Below are 21,755 nucleotides of genomic sequence, written 5' to 3' on the forward strand. Positions count from 1 at the left end.
CGTGGTCGGAGGTCGGTAGTGTTACTCCCCCTTGATTAAAAGAAAAGGAACAGATTTTCTTTAAAAAATGAAAATTGCAATTGGCTCTACTGAAAAAGGTCTCATGTCAAACAAGTTAGCATGATTTCTGTAAAAAAATATATTTTAATGTTAACATGTATGTGCATATTTCAAGAAGGAAAAACGCTCAATTCCCAATCTAAAAAGGAGTAATACGGTAATAGCAACCGTTCAAACGTGAGCCGTCTTTTACGGACCAATTACGTACTTTCTTGTATTTTCTTTATTTTATTTCAATAGAACAATTACAAGAAAGGCATTTAGACATTTTAGTTGCTACAGTTCAGTTTAATAAGGTTTATACACAATATATTTAAGATGTGGGTTTACCGTCAAGATTATGTTTGATGTTAGTTCTAAAATTAAGAATAACAAGCCGATCGAGTAATACCATCCAGATATGACCAATTTTGCATCAGATAGTTTCACATGTAGATTTGGTGCCCGAAGACAGCTACATCTGCAAATAAGATATTAGCGATTTTTCTTAAAATAGTGAGGGACATATCCTCAAATTTTGCCAACCGAGAAGCACTCTTAATATTTCAACCTTCGCCCGTTTGTGGCAGAAGGCCATGGCCATCGCATGAGCAGTCATAGTTCCTACTCAACCAGAGCAGTGCAACCATTGCTTTTCCTGACCCTCACAAAAGGGACCATAACTGGGCCTTCAGTCAGTTTTGGATGTATTTCCTAAAGGCAGTCTGTTATGATTAAATGGCTGACAGAAAATTGGAGATACAATTGCTTGAATTCCTGGTAGGAATTAGGATGAACTCGCTAACGTACATGCACATAAGGAGAAAGCACCAGGTAGCTTGAAAGAACAGCATAATATATTAGCATCTCATTAGAGCAAAAGAAATGATGATTCAACTGAACTTGGTTTATCACAATTACATTTATGGCAAAGAATTGTGGTTAAAAGTTAGATGGTGCCACAAAGCACCAAAAGAACAAGAACTGTCGCCTGCCCTCTGTGGGATGTGGTTATATCCACTAGCATCAAAACGCACTAGTTACATGTCGGCAACGAACACCTTTCCATAGAGGTGCCAATGGGTCTTCCTCAGGTTACTATCCCATAAGGGCCTCTTAATAAGGCGGCTCCAACTCCGAGTAGCAAATGAATGGAGAAACAGAATAATACATATATAGGAGCACTGGTGGCCTCTCTTCGGCTTCCTGGAACTGCATACTGCCATTTAGATCAACATAAATTGTTAATCATTTCTAGAGCTATGCCTGTCAAAATGACGTCCATCCTGCTCCTTATTTCAAGTACAGCTCAATTGTCTGTTCACTATATTGTGCTCAAGGTTACAGCGAGCTGCATCCAGGCTTACTGGGGATTTGGGGTCATAATTTACCACAACAGGAGATTGTAAGCTTACCACAACATGCATCTTGGTCTGAAGCCCAGTTTAAACTACAATCAGTAATCATCATATCCATACTGATCGTCATAACTATAGCCATAACTTTGATTTCCATGATATGAATATGTATCATACTCTCCATATTCACCCCCAATATCGGCTCCATCACCATCAAAAACATCAGACTTGAACGCTTGATCATCCACATCATCCAATGGTTGAGAGAAACCATCAATTTCTGCTGATTCAATCTTTTGTTTTTTCACATCTCCCTTGGCTGTGGTGTCCATATTTTTATGCAACTGCTCCTTATCCTGATTTGAAGACCCCAAACAGGTGAAGGGAAAAAAATGTACATTTTCAAGCATCAAAAGTTTTGATAATCTAAGACCAACATGGTGAATCTTTTATGTTGCCCATAGTTCTTCATGCACTGGACAAAAGAGAAGTCACAACAAACCTAAATAGCCATCTTATATTCTAAAATTCATCGTGGCAAGAGTAAGAGGATGTTTCGGAGTTTATCTCCAAAAAAATGCATTCAAATTTCAAAGCCACGAGAAATCCCTATACATATTAAAACATATCAGCAATAACATTGACTAGATAACAAAAAAATATTAAGATTTATTAGAGATGTACAGAAACCAAAGTATTCATGTAGAGAAACAAGGAGACAGTCATTACCGTGTCATCAAAAAGTTTTTCTAGTACATCATAGTTAATCCTTGAACTGAGCCTCTGCATGTAAACCACACATTAGTTCAAGAAGCAATTCTAAATTGCATAACATTTCCTTATAGATGTGCAAGCTTCAACATTTGGAATTTGGAAAAAAAAAAAAAAAGAAGTATCACATATAAAAGGTGAAAAAGGTTACCTTCTTCGTTAACATTCTACGAGTGGCCTCCGCAGCAGTTTGAGCAGGGGTGTTATTTTTGGCCTCTTCAGCACGCTTTTGTTGTCTTTCCTAAATGTTAGACCATCAAAGAGTCAATGAAGTATGCAGCTAAGTGCAAAGTTCAAAGTTCATTGACTAATGCTTCACCATTGCTTCTCTGCTTGAACAGGTTTTGGTGCTCTATTCTCTATTTTCCATGGTATGCAAGCTATAGTAGCCTATCTTTCTGCCTTTTAAACAAGCAATTTATTCCAGAAAACAATATTCACAAACTGAGTTTCTTGCATCTGGACTTCAGCCCAATCAAGATAAAAACATCCCACAGTAGACTGGTCAGTTTGTTTGTAGGGATAATTCCTATGACAAACAATACCATGTTTATATGATATAATTCAAAATTTGAACTTGCTAAAGAAGCAAATATTTGCTTCCAATCAATTCCAAATCTCAAAAAAAGATGACATATTATGACATGACGTACCTTTTTAAACTTCGCAACTGCTGCAGCTGCCATTGCTGCCACTTCAAATGCCCCAGGCATGTCTGCGCAATTTGAGAGATTGGCCTCATAAGCTGCTTGAGCAGCTGCAATAGCCGCTGCTTTAGCTGCTTGCTCCTGTAAAAAGTCATTGTGAGAATGGTCTGACCTCATCATCCTACTCGACCTAGAAGAATGGAATGAATACTCTGACCTCAAGATATTCCTTGTTCATTTCAGTCCAAATGATAGTCTTCAGGCGTGTTTCTTCTTCATCATGAAGGTAACCATCAACCTATAGTTCAATCAATTCAAAAAAAGAAAGCAGGAAATAACAAGTCCTTTGAGAAAGTGAAAAAAAAAAAATGTGCAACTTATCAATTGTAAGGCCTCAAGCCGAAGCATGTGAAACATGAGCAAATGTTGCAATAATATATCCAGGTTACAAAATAAACTCCAAAACATAAAGAAGCGAATTAGAGATTTATGTACTTCTGCATCATCTATATCTGAAAGTGTTTCGGCTTCATCATCCTCCAGATTTCCAACATCCTCATGTTGACGTTCCTTAACAGGAGAATTCCCATCAACAGCCACGTTTTCTGGGCTTCTTTTGTTCATTAAATTTTCTTTATCTCCACCGTCCTCTCCACCATCTAAATTCTTCTTGCTGGAAGTCGGATCTTCAGTTACATGTACATGATCAGCACTTTCAGAATTGCTTGAGGCCATTCTTTCACTTGCAGAAAACTCTGATCCAGCTTGAGAGCATGATCCTTTTCCATCCTATCAAGACAACATAAATCACAGCCCTTACTTTAAAGTAGTTCTACTTGATCCAGCACCAGATGATCTAGTTGGCACTATCAGTTTGTATTAAAAAAGAACATAAGGAAAGAGAAGAACTAATGTCTTATAAACCAAAAAAAAAAAAAAACCTAAGAACCTCCTTTCCAAGCCAATATATGGGCATAAAAATGTCGAGCTCAATAGTATCTTGTATTTTTCCTTTATTTTTCTATGTACTTTTTTCCTTCATCTTTCTGTAATTTTTATTTTTTTATTATGCTGGTGCTGAGAATAGCTCAGCCAAAAGGAGAAGTTGGAGTCTCCAACAGCTAATTTTTCTAGCTGGTGAGGATACAAACAGCTTCCCTCTCCTATTTATATGCTTGGTTAGCCCTCTCTATATAAGCTTCTTTGAAGCTCATCTTTGTGGTATTCACTGATTTCCTTTGTGCCTTAGTGCACCATTTTCCTCTTGACATTGTGAGAAATCTTTAGTGAGTGGGATATAGATTCAAATATTTCTTGTGTTAATTGGGTGTTGTACTCATTGAGAAGACTTCAAGTACATAGGTTTATGATGCCGATATTTTTGTTCTTACAGAAAGTACATCACAACACGATCAACACTGATAAAGCTCTCTATGTATGTATTTCTATGTCTTAATATCAATTGGCAACCAAGGTTTAAGCAGACCTTACAGAGAGACACAACCAACTCTTTATCTTCCTGAAACCAGGTCCATCTTCCCAAAGATGGATCTAGAACTTGTTAGCAAACAACTCAAAGACATTGAGATACCCACCGCCACAGACACAGAAGGAAACGATTATGGGCTAGAAAATAGCTAAAAAATGGGGAGCTATTTTTACCATCATTGGATAGCAACAATGGTAAGAATTGTCAGTAAATGCAATCCGAGTAAATAAAATTTTGCAAAAAAAAGGGAAAAAGTCAACAAAATCACTTTCCCAGCATTTCCAGAAAATAATCGAAAGAAGTTAAAAACTACAATAACATGATAACTACACGGTTTCAATAGATTTTATGCACTTTCTCTGTCAAACTATCAAATCCTTCAGCAACATATTAGGAAAACAGTATGTATGTGAAACAAGCGCAAGTTCCAGAGATACTTTGTGGGGCATATTTGGCTTGTCACCAACTGTTTGACTACTCTGGCCCTCATTATTTTCATCTATTGATGCCTTCAGTGTTCTTTCTCTTTCAGCACGCTGGAAAGCAGGAGGATCAGATCCTCCCTGAATCCCACCAGAGATTTCAACGAACTGCAACAAACAAGAGGAACAAAAATAAAGTAAGTTCATAGAAATAAGAAGTAAATATAATAAAAGAAGATGCTGATAAAGAAAAGGACAATTGCTTTACATCATCGTAACACTTTCTGCATAGCCCATGAAGGAAATTAGTGGCGCCTCTATCTTTATGTTCACAGAGAACCTCTGAGCTTCCTTGGGTTCCAAGGCCAACATTTGCAGTCACTCTAGAAACATCAGCCTCAAACTCCTTGGCTTTTTCAATGAAAGTGTCAATCTGCAAATGTTATCACAGTATCAACACTACGTCTTTTCTCATACTCAATATGAGTTTATCTATAATTGTCGGCATTCAGACTCCCCTAGGTAAACCATCATGATTCCATCAGCAAGATAAAACAAAAAAGGAGGAGGAGGAGAAACAAGAAAGAAGACTATTAAATTGTAAACTTTGCTATGGTTCTTCAGTAAATACTCCCTCTGAAAAGTGGAAATAGATAAAAATTGCTCTTTAGAAGATATGGAGTTGTACGCATAAACTAATAAAGAGCCATAAACTTTGATGCCTTTGGGCTTAAGAATATTAAACCAACTCCCTTTGAGCTCCTCCTCAAGTTGGGGGAAGACATCTTTATCCCCACTAACTGCAAATATTTTTGGAGTGCTGAAAGCCAAAGATCATAAATCCATAGATTTATTGTGGCATAAATGTACCGATGCATTAAGGGCTCCACGCTGAAATCCATGGTTTAACAAACTAAGGATGTCAGAACAGATCTAAGATATATATATTACAAGTTTATACTGCCCAAAGGTCTGATCAAAGATGCTAGGGGCAAGCCCTGATGTTAATTCACGGAATTCAAAATGCAAGGACCTTGAGGTCAGATCTTGGATAATCAAACACAACCTTGAAGTTGTACCTTATTCAGACCTCACAACTAGTGCGCTAATATCAAACAAAGAGAACAATTATATCCTCGGTCTTCTCTGCTGCTCCATTTAATTATGTTTTATCCTCACATGGTAAACAAAGTTGAATCTTATCTTAATATCTTATTGTCACAACCAGGCATCTAAGTGTAACCTGCTCAATTCTCCAGTTTGGGATCCATGAACAGAGGCCTCAACAATAACTCTTCATAAATACCATAAATTATAGCTCTTCAGCCTAGAGCTCACCACAGGTGGTTCTTCTGAAACACAGACCTGTAAACCCAAATCTTGATTTGTGTATAGCCAGGATTTCCAGTTGGCTTTTAACTAGGATAGCAAATCCACACAGATAATCCATCATAGTTCTCCTCATGAAACCTAAGATCTGCGAGGAAATCCTCTAGCAAGTAAAGTAGGTTTCTACAAGGTCTCATGTTAGAGAAACCTTCATTAGACTCCATGACAGAAAGACAACTTTTTCCTCCTTCAAGTTTTAAGAGTACTTAACTCACTGCTACTTTAGTTGGCTTTTGCAACACATTTCACTTACAGCCATACTTCAAGAAATGCAGCATATAACCCTCTTCTTCCATTCATTATGTTATTCAGTACGACCATTGCAGTATGTTTAGATTGCTTTTCATTATGACTTGTATCTGTCCATAACATAATGTTAACCAAATAGAAAGGAGCGAAAAAAGAGAAATGTTTACCTTCAACATTGAATAAGCTAGTGGAGATGTGAGAATTTGTCACAAAAGATGCAATGACAAAAAATGAACATGCCACCTAATTTCTCAGGTTGACAGTAATACAAAAATATCAAGTACATGATAAAGACATACTGTCAAGCTCCCAGACTCCGTGTTTTCAAACTCAATCAGCCGTTTTGTCAAAGTAGCATCACAAACATGAACAATATTAACCTGGTCAAGAAAAGATACATGCAAATAATCAGAAATGGAATTGTGAAAGGAAGAGATTCAAATGCACTTTGCTATTGCATAGCCAAAGTCTACACAAAAATATATGAACAAACAGAGTCTAGAAACAGTGATCTTCAAAAAGTAGCAAGTTCTTTCGAATTTTTGAAAGGATCAAATAGAACAAGTGAGAAATGAAAAAGTTATTAAATTCAAGCTCTTGAAAAAATCTGGTACTGCCTAGCAGCCACTCAAGAATTTTAAGCTCCTAAAAATCATTAATAATATATGCTTTGTATGTAGAATTATAGATTTCAGGTGTCCAATCCCTTAGAGGTCCTTTGTAGTTAGCAAATTCTTTTAATCAACCATATCTATTTCTAGTTTGAATTAGCCTCTCCATTATTTTTAGAGTTGGCAGGGGCTGACGCCAACGACCAAAGCCCCCATGCAAAGCTAATCATGCCCATATGTCTGCTTTTATTCACTCTATTAAGTTAGGGCATGTTATGATTAAAAGAAGCTACTCCAAATGAGTAACAAGATAAACTCATCTTGGAAGAAAAAGCACTTTCTTTTGTTCTTGGCTTCTAATCCCATACAGAGTCATCTACAAATTAGTTCTCTACATGTCTCTCTGATGTTTAATTATGTTGTTTTATAATATTTTCATCTTTTTCCTTCGCACTGGCTAGGACACCTAGCTTGACACCAAAAATGCCTTTTAGGGTCCACAATTACCAGTTTTAACTAAATATCAGGTAATACATATGAATGAAAGGGCCAATTATATCTTCAAGGGGAAGAGATGGATTTTAAGCTCATAAAGAAATGCTCCAGTCCCAAATTTTCTGGTCCACAAAAGGAAAAACAGGAGACATCAATCTGCCGCCATGTCCATTTGCATCCCACTGTCCCTATTGATCCTTGCTTTCACTCTAGCTGAATGTCTGATTTTTTGTTTTTACTGCTTTTTTTATTATTATTCAATAACTTTATTCATAATATGAGCTTCGTTGCGAAAATAAAAAACTGATGACATATTCATCAAACTCAAAAGAAGGAAAAATGATTTGGTAATTTAGTGTATTAAATTAATATGCTGCAAAATGCTTGCAAAATTTTCAAACATTACAGAAGATGTTCACAAAGTGCAAGGAAACATTTCGAGAAGACACTGGATGCAGCTACCATGCAGATGATAAGGACAGACGTACTTTGGAAAAAAAATTGGAGGGAAATTCTCTCCTTTATAACATGGGAAGGTGCTCTCAAGTCGCAACAAATCTTATATGGAATTATTTCCAAGGCATAACACTTATGTCCTATCCTTAGACCTCATTTTTAGCTCCATCGCTCTATGCATATGACCAGCCCTTCTATTTAATTTCAAGGTTATGTTTAGTTTCTTTAACTTGCAGATATTTTTGGAGAAAAACTTAATTCCTGAAAAGATAACAAAGGATATTCCTTCCCATAATGTGACTGGCTAAGACTGCATTGTTGGCCAATCGCTTTATAGGAATTTTGAAATTTATGTGTTTGCTTTAACTTTGAAATTTCTGTGTTTTCTTTAGTAGAAATTTATCCTTCTGTTGGAAACAAAAAATCCAAATAAGTCTAGTGACAACTGCCCCCAAAACAAGATGTTGAATATTAAACCTATGTTCCCATAACGGAGGTGGATGAGAAAAATACACAATGAGAATACAGATGGTACCAACTCAGTAATATAAGAGTTTAAAAATGAACAATATATGTGCCCAAAACTATGTCAACTAAACCACAAAATGTGGTAACGTGTTTCACTTATCTCCAATTTTTTTTGGAATACTAGGATCAATTAGATATCCGTGAAAGAAATACAGAATCAGTACTATGAAGGATAGTTTTCCTAGTAAACGGATATCATTGAAACTTACAACATCAGATTTAGAACAGCTGATACCACATGAAAGTGCAGATATGTACAATGCGGCACCACATAACCCATTAGGTTTTCTCCCAGTCTATAATCAATAGCAAAAAGAACGCATCAGTGACAGTTTACAATAGTAAATCTCTTATTTTTTCTTTTTTGGATGTTAGGGCAATGCTTACCTGTATCCAATCTCGTTTCATACTTGCTATAATGCGCACAGCTGTGACTGAAATTTCACGGCATAATGTGTGCATGTCTTTCCTTTCCATTTCCTTGCTGGTAACTAGCACTATAATCAACAAATAAGAAACAAAAGTCTGAGCAATATATAAGCATTATAGGCTAGAATAAAAGAACAGCAGATAGCTATGCAGGAACCTACTGGATGCATATCGAGGCATAAAAAGACTTGGATCAACAGGCTTCTGAACAATTGGGTGCTGGACAAGTCTTAATAGCTGGCAAAGCTGCAAAAATACAGCACCTAGCACATAACTGCAACAAATATTTGACAGAGAGAAGGGCAACTCAATCATGGGCACAGGAGTACAGCTGCCTCAGACTCAGACAATTTTGAGGCAATAAAGAGACAATAGTATGAATATGAATATGGCTTGTTGTTATTGGGAACTTAAACGGTTGTAAAAGACAGAGATATATACACATTTATCTGCAAGAACTCTGAAAAGTCAATAAGGAGGTAAGGTTTTTTCTCAAGCCTGCAAAGAGAACATGTATAACGGATATCAGATTCCCCCTTATGAAACTTGAAACTAAGAAATATATGAATTACTCTTATCAGATAACATCATTGATAATATGATATCAAATACATCAACAAAAGCTGTATGACAAGAAATAATAGACTCTATAAAAAGAGAAATGCTTCATACATAGTCTCATACTTAGGAAGTAAGATGAGCTAACGAAGAAAAGGATAATAACAAATGAATGCACTACAACGGTAGCACGGTTTGACTCTATCAGCTGAAAGACCGAAACAAGCAAAAAGAAAGAAAGTAGATGAAGCACAAGCACGCTTCTAGTTGAGCATTCAAGATCATCTAAAAGGTTTCTTCAAAAAAAAAAAAAATAACGGGCTCAAAAGTAGCTTTTGAAGAATACAATTTCTTCGCATTAATTCGCGATGATTCCTCAAATCAACAAATTTTGACACAACTCCAGGTATTCAAATTGAAATAAAAAGTCATACAAAGACACAAAAAGAGTGCCGTGTGTCACCTATAAAAGTACCATATTCAATCTAGTGAAAAAAGGAAAGCTTGTAATGGGAAGAAAGGACACATATTGCCGAGATATCAGTAAAGTACAATAACTCAAATACAATTTTGGACATGAAAAATAAAAGCTAACATAATGGGAGCATTACAGACTTGCTGTTGTCCTTCTAAACTTGATGTCCATGGCCTTAATAGAACATATGATAAACATAGCAGACTGCATGTAATGAAGTTTGCATTCCAATTTATTGTATTGTCAAATAAGGTAAAAACACCAGGACAGATAATAGAAACATGGTTGTAAAATGATTTTTAGTGACAATAAAACTTGATTACTTGAAAAAAACTTGGATAGAAGATAAATATGAAAAAGGCAGAAAGAAAAGCGGCTGAGAAAATCATGAGGTATTGAAAATGGTTGTTGTGCATTCCCAATGTGATTCACCAGAAATACCTTCCACGTTTATAAGTTCTGAATGTTAATTAAAGACAAATATAATAGCAATACCGTATAACATCTATTCTAGCTGACTAGCTGGCTTAATGGATTAGCATGACATAGAGAACCTTTTTCTGTCAAGGAAGACACCTAGATCCTGTAAAGCGTGCATCACATTATTTTGGTTATGACGTCTAATATAGCTCATCTTTTTTACATAAGAATATTTGCTAATCCTTCACAATGGTACGAGTGTACACAAGCCACACAGACACATCACAGACATGTGCACTCTCACACATAGACATGTGGGTTGAACAAACTGAGAACCATTGTGAGTAGCGCAATCAATTTGACTGGATGACTTATGGTCTCCCACATCAAAAGGATGAAGTATAGCCTGCTATATCAAAAGCAGACAGTAATCAAGAGGTCATACATATGTATACAAGGCCCAGCCCAGATGTTAAACGTGAAATCATGACCATTGTAACTAAATAGTACTATCATATGTGACAAATTTGACAGTACACCAACTCTGCAGCATAACTAAAAGGGGTCTCTTACCGACAAATGATGTAAATGCATGATGCTGCAACTTGATTAGTTCTGCGGCCTCTGGTGAAATTACGCTCAACAGCAATCTTTTTCCAGGCATCACACACCAAAGCATGGTGACTATGTATAGATTAACAACATAATGCGAGCGAGAAAAATCAGTGAACATACTGTGTATAACCGATGTGCTTGGTCAATAAGGGAATCTCCACCACTCATTTCAAGGCCAGAAACAATATCGCTAATTTCATTTCTACCTGGAAAAGATGACAAAGCCTTCAAAATGAAGTCCACATACAGAAACATTTAATTATAAATACACTTATACAAAAGAATAACATGCATAACTCAAAAACCCACAATCCAATAGAGCAAAGAAAGTAATAAAAATTTGGACGCAACAAATCATATATGAATTTACAGCATATTTGATACCTTTATCTTAGAAAATGACTTAATCTTCACTTAATATCATAGAACATAGTTAATTTTTCCTCCTTTTCTTGTGTGGTATAGAAGTGACAACTTCACAATGGAGTAAAAAGGAAATAGTAAACCTAACATGCCCACAGCACACATGCTCACGGTTCAAACTTCAAAGTCCCAGCATCAAATCAGCAACCACTGCTATACTGAACTATCATATGCTATTATATAATATTGAGTTACGTTTATCAGTATCACGTTTCACTTCATTGCTGGTATTTATTTAGGCCTTCAACCATGAGTCCAAGAGCAAATTTACATGCATCCAAATCGAATGTTTCACCTTCACACTTCCAGCAATTGAAGCTATAATGTGATAAGAGCACACCATGCCCATGGGTCTTAATTCACAAAATATACATATTTGCATGTTACAACCTAAAAAGGATGAATAGCTGCTGTTCTTCAAAGATGAATGCTTGTCCTTTCTTCATGCAATTAGTCATAGGATGTATCTTACTCTACCATAATTAGTCAGCAAATACAATGATGGAGCAACTATCAAGATGATTCATGGATTATTTGTCAATGCAGTTGGTAAATTGTGCAATGGACTTAATACCTATTCTTTCAGTTTGAAGTGTAAAAATATGGTCACATACTCATTTGAGATTTGACAAAGTGCACCAACTCACATTTAAAAAGACACATACAAAAACAAAACAAAGAAAAAAGTAATGCACCATAGCATCAAAGACTTCATATATTTATAATAAAATGTAGTTGAGATGCTCTTTCTTTTTGTAAGTCACAACTAAGTCTCGTGATGTTTCATACATAAGAATGCCAGATATTTCATCCACACAAAAGGTACTCAGAAAAATAAGCAAAAATAAGAAAGAAACATAAGGAAAGATATCGTCAGACTACTCCTTGTACATACAGCAATACCTTTTGCAAGAGTCCTTTCATGTGACTCAGAACTTCCAGAATCTCTAACACTCTTCACAAAACTTCCTGCTACTCTGCTCTGTATTCAATTATAATTCTCAGTCATCAGTAACTGTCGATAGAATTTCCAATATGAATTATGAAGAGAGTAAGGCCAACATACTTGTCCAGAACTTGTTTTCAGAAAGGTTACTTCTGAGGAGAACAAATCTTGATCAATAACCTTTCCACATCCAGTACAACATCTGACAAAAAGCAACAGGATTACATTACTTGTCTGACAAACTATTCAGCTGTTAGTTTCCAAGTGGTCGTGTAATGGTAGGTGCATTTACTGAATCACTTAAACAGCATCATGCTTTTGGATTATTAGGCAATAAATAGGATAGCATGAGAAACGGGGTGAAAAAAGGTGATTGAACTATTGAAGTACACTTTAAGTTGCCCAGAGTTGGGCTATTTCAGAATACTTATTTTGAACTTAAGATCGAGCTTGAAATGGTTTGCTTCAGCTCTACAAAATTTGCATCCTCAAATCAGTGTCAAACTTGGCAAATTCTATTTTAAGCAATTGAAAAGTAATTAAATTTGAAACAAACAAATCAAGGACATCCAACCATTTGAGCTTAACAAATTAGCTGTTAGCAAAGAAAAATTGCAAGACAAGGATTGTGACAAACAGGTTATAACTTTTCAGCCTATATAATATGCTATATTGTCTATTTAAAGAAGACAGCAAACGTAAGTGTCTATATTTTGCACGCACATGCACACACCCAAATCCCAATACTTACAAATATTATTGGTCTAATGCAACTCAAGTTTGCTTTACTTAAGCTTTGCATGCTTAATGTCTTCCCCAACTAAAAAATCCACATTTGATCTTGATTGAAGCTAACTAATAAAGCAAGTCTGCATAAGCTCTTTAGGAACTTACTTTGGTGGCTTGACTTCTCAATAGAAAATATTAAACAAAGAAAACAACCAAGAAGATGTTAGTAAAGGTGCAAATGACAGACAATAGTCTTATAGCCAAGCATGTTTGATTATTTATACATATGCACATGCACGAAAATGAGCATAATATTGAATATTCAAATTCGCTCTAAATTGTGCATTTTATGCCTAATAAAGAATGAAGGCAATTTAATGTTACAAACACAGTCGCCTCAAATTATGAAAGAGAGAAACAAATATGGGAGAAAAAAAGGATATAAAGTTCGTATGGCATTCCCAAAAGAAAGGGAGAATAGATGGAACTCATCGCTTTAATGTTTCTGTCCAATTTCCAACAATTTTTGGAAGAAAATTAAAACGAAAAAGAATTATGGAGAACGAAAAATATAAATTAAATTATGGTTCTATTGGAAGTCACCAACGAGTAACTCTAAATTGGCTAAAGTCTAAACCTGAACAGGGTGAGTAGAGAATAACACAGCATAAGCACAATAAGCTGGACGATTTTCAATAATGAGACAGCAAGATTATCGTAAATCAGAAGATCTTCAAGCTATCATACAGTAAAACCTCAGATTTTGGCTGACAACAAGCATGTCGCGGTCCAAACCACGAAAAAGCATCCAAAACTGCCGTATCCATTACGGGTAACCCATCAGATTAAATTGCACGTCACAGAAGCCATCGGTTAAACACGTACTTGGCAAACAATAAGTTACACGGCTTAAGTCGCTGTTCTCTTTAAAAGACAGGCACAAGATTGCTCAACTTACAGATAACCGCTGAACCAAAAATCAGGGTCAACCAATCAAAACACAAGATATGCAAATAATTTGCAACTAGATGTGAATTCCCCGTTCACAAGGAAATGGAATTAATCGAAAAACTCCACACAATCTAACCAAGCTCGTCAACCATGAAACCCGATTCATCGATGATTCACTAGAATCCGCAAGACAACAAATGGAAGAGAAAGACATCAGATCCACGAAAGAAAAGAAAATGAAGGAGCCAAAGGGAGATTGCGTACGTGTAGCCATTGATCTCATCAGTATACCCAGGCTGGTCTCTCCCGCAGTGCTTACACCACATCTCTCCGCCAACTCAACCTTCCCCCAGTCGCCCCAAACCGGAAACGACGAAGCGATCAAGAATCCAACAACATGTATGAGAAGATTACCATCAGCAACCCTCCAATCAACGAAGAAGGAGGCTCGCGGACGGTGGGCACTAGGAAACCCTAGAATTGGAACGGTTTTTCCCTCCCTTTTTTGAGAGGGAACGAAAGGAACTGAAGGCACCAGCCAGTGAGGAACACGAGCGATAACTTTGTGACGGGAGGGATCACTGTGACGGGACAGACTAAACGCGCATCGGACCTATCCGTTTTATACCGCGCCCTAAAAATCGGTTTCCAGAACGATTCGGTTTTCGCCGAAAGACTTTCCAGGGATGAAAACCGATCTGAATTAGTAACTTCGCTTGGTGGACACAGAAAGCGCGCCCGCGCGAAAAGCGAGAGAAAGGGAAATAATGTTGCCGGGAAATCTTTCAAACCGAGCATCTTAGTTCGAAAACACATTGAATGTACATTACCCTGGTTCATATTAGTCAATGGCGTCATCCATTTGTTCAGACCTTAAATTATGGAAACCAGAAGAGATTAATCAAGCCTAAGTGCATTTTCTTATGATAAGATCTGCATAAATAACATATATGTGAGTGAGTTTAAAATATAAGATGTATGTATAAATAGATAGTAGGGGCACATATGTATGGGCATTTATATTGACGAACTCTTATGAATTGAGCAGAGCCCAACAACAGTCCTTGACTTGACGACCATATTCAACTTATTGGGGGTTTACAAATATGAAATATGTCAGATGAAGAGCTGCTCATGAATATTTGAATAATTAATTACGAGTATTGTTCGACCAAAAATTGTAAATAATCTTCCATCTCTAATTTAAGAATAATCACGACAATCATCACCATCATAACAAAAATATATGCGTAATGATAGTAATGATCATAAAAGACGATAATAATATTGGGTAAATCTATCGGGAAGTCCACCTCATGACTGATGGAAGAACTACTTCTTCCCTCTAATGTAAAAACTTTGGACTTTGGATCAGCAGATATCAAATCCTAGGATTCTCAGTTCGCGCTTGTCCAAAAGGGACGTGGGTTACTACTTTCGTCCATGGATTTGAAGTCACGTGCCCCTTTCGTCCCCCTCTCCACTTAGAAAAAGAGATCCATGGCTTAATTTGGTAGACAAAATGAATATCAAAACTAGTATTCTGAAATCTGCAGATTGATGAAACCCTAGATACGAAGTGCGCCCCCAATGCAGAGTTGGACCAATGGATCTCAGATTTGAAGCAATCAAACACCTTTTAAATGGAAAAGAAATAGTTCTCTCTGACCATATTTATATATGCATATATCTTCTTATAGACATTGAACTTTCCCTTGGTTATTAATGATATTGGTGAATATATATAGGATGTAGTGGAGTATTCCGATTTCCGTTTTCCCGTTTTCGATAGGCTTAACTTAATACCTTCGTCATTCCCGTGGCTCAACTTAATTTGGTAGTTGAAGGCACAAGGAACCAGAAAGCCAGTGTAATCGCAGCGTTCATAATCATGTGTTTGGATGATCTTAATTTGAATGTTTAGAGGACTCGATTGAGTGAACTAGGTGCAAACATGAATCCTTTTGAATGAACCTCTCAATAACGAAATGGCTCAATTTCTCCAGAAGAAACATCCTACATGAAATAGATCATACATGAATATCAAAAGTAGTGGGATTCAATTAGCTACATACATGTTAGTGCTTAATCTAGAGTCTTCACCTTAATGACCTTCCTCATTCCCCTTTTGTCCCTGCTTAATTTCTACCTGTAGTGATACTCGACGTTCATGTTATTGCTCTCACACAGCTTTGTTGCTCCAATTATTTTTTTTTTCCTTTCTTTGTGACAGATACAGTTTCAGGCGAGGGGCTGAGCCTGAAAGAGCGATCCATGGTTGGTAGTTTTATAAGCAACAATTCTCTGGAATTGAATTAGGCTGCATTTTCAAACATGAATGCACGCATTGAATGGGACATATTATGAGATGCATATGCAACAAGGTAAGCTCCTTGGACCAAAATATTAATTAATTTGGTATATCTCTCTCCATGGACACATATAATAAGGTTTCTTAACGGAAACTAATTAGGTGCACTTGAAAGTCCACAAGAATACATCAGAAGTCAGCACAAAAGTTGTTTCTTATTTTGGCATATGTGAGGTTCTAAATTCATGGCTCTCAAATTAAATATTCAAGGCGCCATCCCTTGAGTAGTCAATGGAGTTTTAACAATGAAATGGTTAATTCATCAATGAACTCCTTATATATAGATATATATATTGAATGGTGAGTATAGCATTTTAGAGTCATCGAGCCATATAATATGCATTATATATATAGAATGGTGACTAGCATTTTAAAGTCATCCAGCCATATAATATGCATTGTCTAATCCAACATCATCAACAGTTGAGAGAAAAATAAATATAAAAAAATTGATGGACGTTTTCATCATCTAATATTAGTTTACACATTTTTCTCATTGTTTTTCTCTCAACCATCCATCTGCATTAGATGGACTGTTTTGGTTAAGATGGTTGAGTAACTCTAAATAATCAAAGTCGTTGTTATTGAAAATTGATTGAATGATGACTCAAGTTTTGTAGAGTTACTCAGCCATCTAACTGAGACCGTATGATCAATCATGATAGACAGTTAAGAAAAAAAGTAATGAACAAAAGGCGATGGGTATTTTCATCATCTAGTATGTATTTGTTCTCACTTTTTCTTTATGTTTTTTTCTCAATCATCCATCTGCATTAGATGAACGACCTTAATTAAATGGCTGGTTGACTGTAAATAGCTAGAATCATTATATATATATATATATATATATAGTGATAAATCTACCATGTTTCTTGCATGGTCGTCGCTGTTGTCTTTGCTCACCTCATCGCCACCACAATCGTCGTGTGGAAGTCTCCATGATCATCCACCATATTTGTTTGGCAGCGGCTGGCATCTGGTTGGGAGAGAATCTGTCACAAGTTTGAAATCGTGCCTCCTCTTTGCAGCTATGCATGAATCCCACCAATAATCCATTCCTTAGAATACGCATAATTTTGGACAGATTACATAATTAATGATGGCCATTGGCACAAGATAAAGGTCAGTTCAGTCTTGGGATGCCTTATTGGACGATCTCTTTTGATAAACTGTCTCTCTCGGTCGCCAGAAAACCTTCTTCAAAGTTAAAATTCTAAACATTCCATTAATTTCCTGATAAGATTCTATCAAGGCTTCCCACTTCTCACCCTTTTATTGGACGCAAATTTAAATATTTCATTTCTATTTACGACATAATATAAAGTCAGTAAGATTTACGACCAAATGTCGTTTTCATACGATTACGCCAACCTAGTAAGGGTTTGCTAAGTAGAACCAACGACCCAAAATTTTATGTTGATCCAACTTCAGTACTCAGATAGAAAGGAACTTCATAGCCTAATTACCTAGCTTGGAGAACCTTTTTTTTGCCTAATTTCTAACTTGTTTGGTGGCAGGGCAGTCCCACATGCCTGCGATCTTCAACTCGCTTGGTTCTTCCTCGGGCGCCTTTTTGTCCTTTTTCTTTTAAGATGAGGTTAGGCAGGCTCCCACCAGATTGTGCCCCCAAATCAATATTCTGAGGCCATTGAAACTCTTTTAAGCTCAACTTGAATGCTTAAAATCCAACTTTCAAGCCTGCCAGATTCATGTTCTTATTAGCTTTTCTTGGATACTTTTGTATGTCTATTGCAGGTAGGAGCGGAGCAAGGATTTTTTTCAAAGGCACAGTCCAACTTCGAATTTGAGTAGGGCCAAACCTAACCCGAATCTAAAAAATACATTGCACAACTAAAAATTTTTAATTTTTTCAATGTATTTTTTTTTTTAAATAGTTGGGGTGGAACCATGGCCTAGGTGGCCCACCCCGTCCCTCCGCCCCTGATTGCAGGCCGAAGAATATGGTTGGCTGGGCAATTATAACTAGGGCCACAAAATAGGTTGGTTCCGAGATACCTATGTGTTGTATAGTAAAAACAAACTGTTACTGTTTCATAAATATGCTCCAAATTCATATAACATTGAAGTTGCTTAATGAACTAGTAATAGTTGTAGAAAACAACCGACTAAGTACTTATTTTTTTATATGGACTATCAGAATTGAATATGATACAGCCAAAAATGACAAAACCCTCATACCAAATCTTCTGCGCCCCTTTACAACCCTAATTCTTGGCTTAGGAGTCGCAACATTAGCTGATAATTTTCAGTTCAATTCACGGGACATAACTTTGCGTTTGCTTGTGTCGCCTGTGATTTTGTTTCGGTGCATGTGATGAGAAATCACCAGTGTAAGCGAAAAGTTTGAATTCAAAGAGCACGAAGCCAACGCTAATTGTAATCATACAATCACTAACAAACATTTCTTGTGCAGCTCTTCAAAGCTGAGATTCTGCAAGCCTGCGACTGCGTGTCGCAAGCTCAAGGTGATAACGAGACATGAGAGTTACGATTCTTCGGCTTGTGACAAGAGGAAATCGATGCAATCTTTAGCTCTTTCACGAGATCCTGTTGTAGCAAATTATGGCGACAACAAATTCTCAAATTCAGTGACACATGAGAAGGTGCAACGTCCTACTATCGACGCTTGAAACTGGTCTTCCTAATCCCGTGATTTTCCTTTTTATCGGAGGATTCGCCACAATTGCAGGTCAATTTTACTTCCCCACTTGTGATTGCCTACCCAACAACGTATGATGTGTGTGGATATAAACATATGGTTATTAGATTTCTCCGTCTATCCGCATGTCTCATATATATATATATATATAAACATGTATACCAAAAGAAAATCGTAAAAATCCATGTCTACTATGCCGTGACATCAAAGAAAAAAGTTAACCATTTTTAACACAATTTCAGTCGAAGCAATATTTTAAGTAAATATAGTACTGAGACCATCTGCTTGTAAGTTTCATCTCCAAGTAAACGAACTATAGCCCAATTCATCCCGCCTGCTTTCAAATTTTAAGCCAAATATGATCGCAACATGGCACAAGAAGGTGCCATGTTCAATTATTAGTGCTAAAAATTTCCGCGTGTTCACCATGCATGCAGCTCCGGATCTTAAAATCGCCAACGCTTCGTACCACCATGGCGATAAACTACCGATGTCATGGAAATTGTAAAATTGTGCCGACATGAAAACCAACCTTAGAGAGTGTTTGATAAGAAGAATATTATGTTATTGAAACACATGTTTTTAAATTAATGCATGATTTAGAAAAGTATAATATTATTATTCCAGGAAATAGGATACCTCACTGGCTGTAATTATATTATGCCATGGTATTTTTAAAATATTTATTATAAGAACATGTGTTTCGACAATACAATTCTTTTTTCTATCCCACGCTCTTTTGGTTCAAAAGTCATGACACTGCTCTAGTGGTGTTGTCATCTCTGTAAGACTTGGTATCCATGAAATCACTAAGCGTTGTTATTCTTGAAGATAAAAATCTTTTGTACTACATACATATATGCTGGGCGCAGCAAATTAAAGATTGCCATATTTTGCAGTATTATACTCATATTTTTCTACGCCATTTAATACCCATACACGTTTTTTGTGACAGTGATTGAAACCAATTTTACATCAATCAAGTTAAGCCAAAACAAAAAGAAAAGGATATTAACGGACGGTGGTGCCAAATAATTTCAAAGAATTAGGTATTGAACGGGTGGCGCTGGTCAAGGATGGAGGTTCTCTAATCTTGGGCAAATAGGGCCAAGAGGGACGTCAACAATACTCACCTAATCACGGAAACGAAGCCGCAGGCATCCATAGACGGCGTTCTACCTGCCATCCATCTCCGGTGGCCGCAGTCATGGCAACCTTACTGCAATTTGGTGACATTAAATAAGAAGAATGTTCCTTCTTTCTGCTTTAATTTCCCTCCCTTTGATGAGATGTGCCATTTATATCGCTTAAACAATCAAATCCAAAGTTCGAATTTAACATTTTTTGTGTTTTATAATTTTTGGTAGTCACGAACTTGAATTTATCAACGCAACCATGTAAATAAATTTCGACTTGTTTGTATGTGCGTGCGCGGCATTCAACAATGGCTACATTTTTCTCATAAAGAAGTGGAAGGGAAACCTCATCTGCTTTGAAAATCAGAAGGAAAAAAAGTGCAACCTAACCATCTGCCCACCTCATTCGGCGCCAAGATTTCTGCTACTAAAAGTAGCGTTCTACCCGGAAAAAACGTATGCAAATAATAAAATAATATAAAGGTCTTCTTTTTTGGTGAAATAGCAATATAACAAAAATTATGTAGATTTGAGTAGAGTGGCAAAAGGCAGCTGAGCAAAGATTATATTGGAGGTCGAATCGAAATCAAATCCAATACACTAAAATATTACAAAATCTCAAAACCCGATCCGATCCATTCGCAAGTCTAGTCATTGAGTGCGGAACATGATTGCGCCTTGACTTGTTGCAAAGCGTTCCATTCAAACACGCGCTTACGGTGGGTTGACGCGCAGAGAGAGCGAAGGACGAGTGAGACGAAGCATGTGCCACCAAATGAAACCTCCTCCGTATATTTCTTAATCACACATAAGAGCGAGCCACTTAGCGCTACAAAAGCGGAGAAGCCATGTGGTTTCTAACGAAATACGTTGAAAAACTTTGTTATCACTTCTTTAATTTTAATGAAAATGCGTTTCATTCAATCTCCACTGTCCTTCCCTACCCACTATTATTGCCATTATTTTAATTTTTTTGTCTATCTTGGCGTGAGTAGGATCTTACCGTCCAGTACCATGCTTTCAGCAAAGCAACCAAATTATTAATTAAATCACTTCAAGAAGCATAGTGAAACTAGGCAACAAGTCAGACTCGCACTCAATTGATTCCAAGTTTGAATTTCACGGTCACTGTCACGCTTCAGTGTGTTACCTCTCTTAGCTGCAAATAATGGCAAGTACAACACCTGAATTGAATTGAATGATGCATCTTAAATCCACACCGATTCTAAAACAAGCTTAATCCTTTCAAAAACTCAAGCAATAGAATGATAAGACTTAGATTCAAAGTGTTTCAAAATTGAATTTGTTCACTTTCTATTGCGATCATTGTTTTTTATAATGTTGTATTCGACTTACTCAAATACGTAGGTGGAGGTGGGGGTTTTCACTACTTGTTCACTGAAAAAGATAACTTGATAACCGGAATTAATTTCGAGAAAAGATTTTCTTTTCATATCTGATACAAGTTGCCCATCGAGTTTCATGATAAACATCATTTAACCTGTCTACATATTCTTTACTGAATAAAACATCTCGATTCGTCCGAATAGGTCGACGCACTTAGTAAG

General features: G+C 36.6%; 1 protein-coding gene across 1 annotated transcript; it reads right to left on the reverse strand.

Annotated features, from left to right (window-relative positions):
• Nucleotides 1–878: 878 nt before the first annotated feature.
• On the reverse strand, nucleotides 879–14,592 carry LOC116260478 (transcription factor IIIB 60 kDa subunit-like). Its single transcript, XM_031638858.2, has 18 exons — nucleotides 14,265–14,592; nucleotides 12,441–12,522; nucleotides 12,278–12,356; nucleotides 11,072–11,157; nucleotides 10,910–10,986; nucleotides 9,325–9,381; nucleotides 9,045–9,157; nucleotides 8,842–8,951; nucleotides 8,664–8,750; nucleotides 6,664–6,744; nucleotides 4,995–5,159; nucleotides 4,742–4,894; nucleotides 3,311–3,604; nucleotides 3,033–3,113; nucleotides 2,822–2,956; nucleotides 2,320–2,409; nucleotides 2,127–2,180; nucleotides 879–1,753 (listed from the first exon to the last, which is right to left on the reverse strand). The coding sequence occupies exons 1-18, from the start codon at nucleotides 14,324–14,326 to the stop codon at nucleotides 1,496–1,498; spliced, it is 2,064 nt and encodes a 687-aa protein (XP_031494718.1). The 5' UTR covers nucleotides 14,327–14,592; the 3' UTR covers nucleotides 879–1,495.
• Nucleotides 14,593–21,755: the final 7,163 nt, after the last annotated feature.

Source organism: Nymphaea colorata, chromosome 9 (assembly GCF_008831285.2).
Source record: "Nymphaea colorata isolate Beijing-Zhang1983 chromosome 9, ASM883128v2, whole genome shotgun sequence".
Classification (NCBI taxonomy): domain Eukaryota; kingdom Viridiplantae; phylum Streptophyta; class Magnoliopsida; order Nymphaeales; family Nymphaeaceae; genus Nymphaea; species Nymphaea colorata.

Coding starts and splice junctions, on each gene's coding strand:
- LOC116260478 (XM_031638858.2), bottom strand. CDS start 14,326: ATGTGGTGTAAGCACTGCGGGAGAGACCAGCCTGGGTATACTGATGAG. Junction 11,158..12,277: donor TGAAAGGACTCTTGCAAAAG/GTATTGCTGTAT, acceptor CATCTTTTCCAG/GTAGAAATGAAATTAGCGAT. Junction 8,751..8,841: donor TGAAACGAGATTGGATACAG/GTAAGCATTGCC, acceptor TATTGATTATAG/ACTGGGAGAAAACCTAATGG.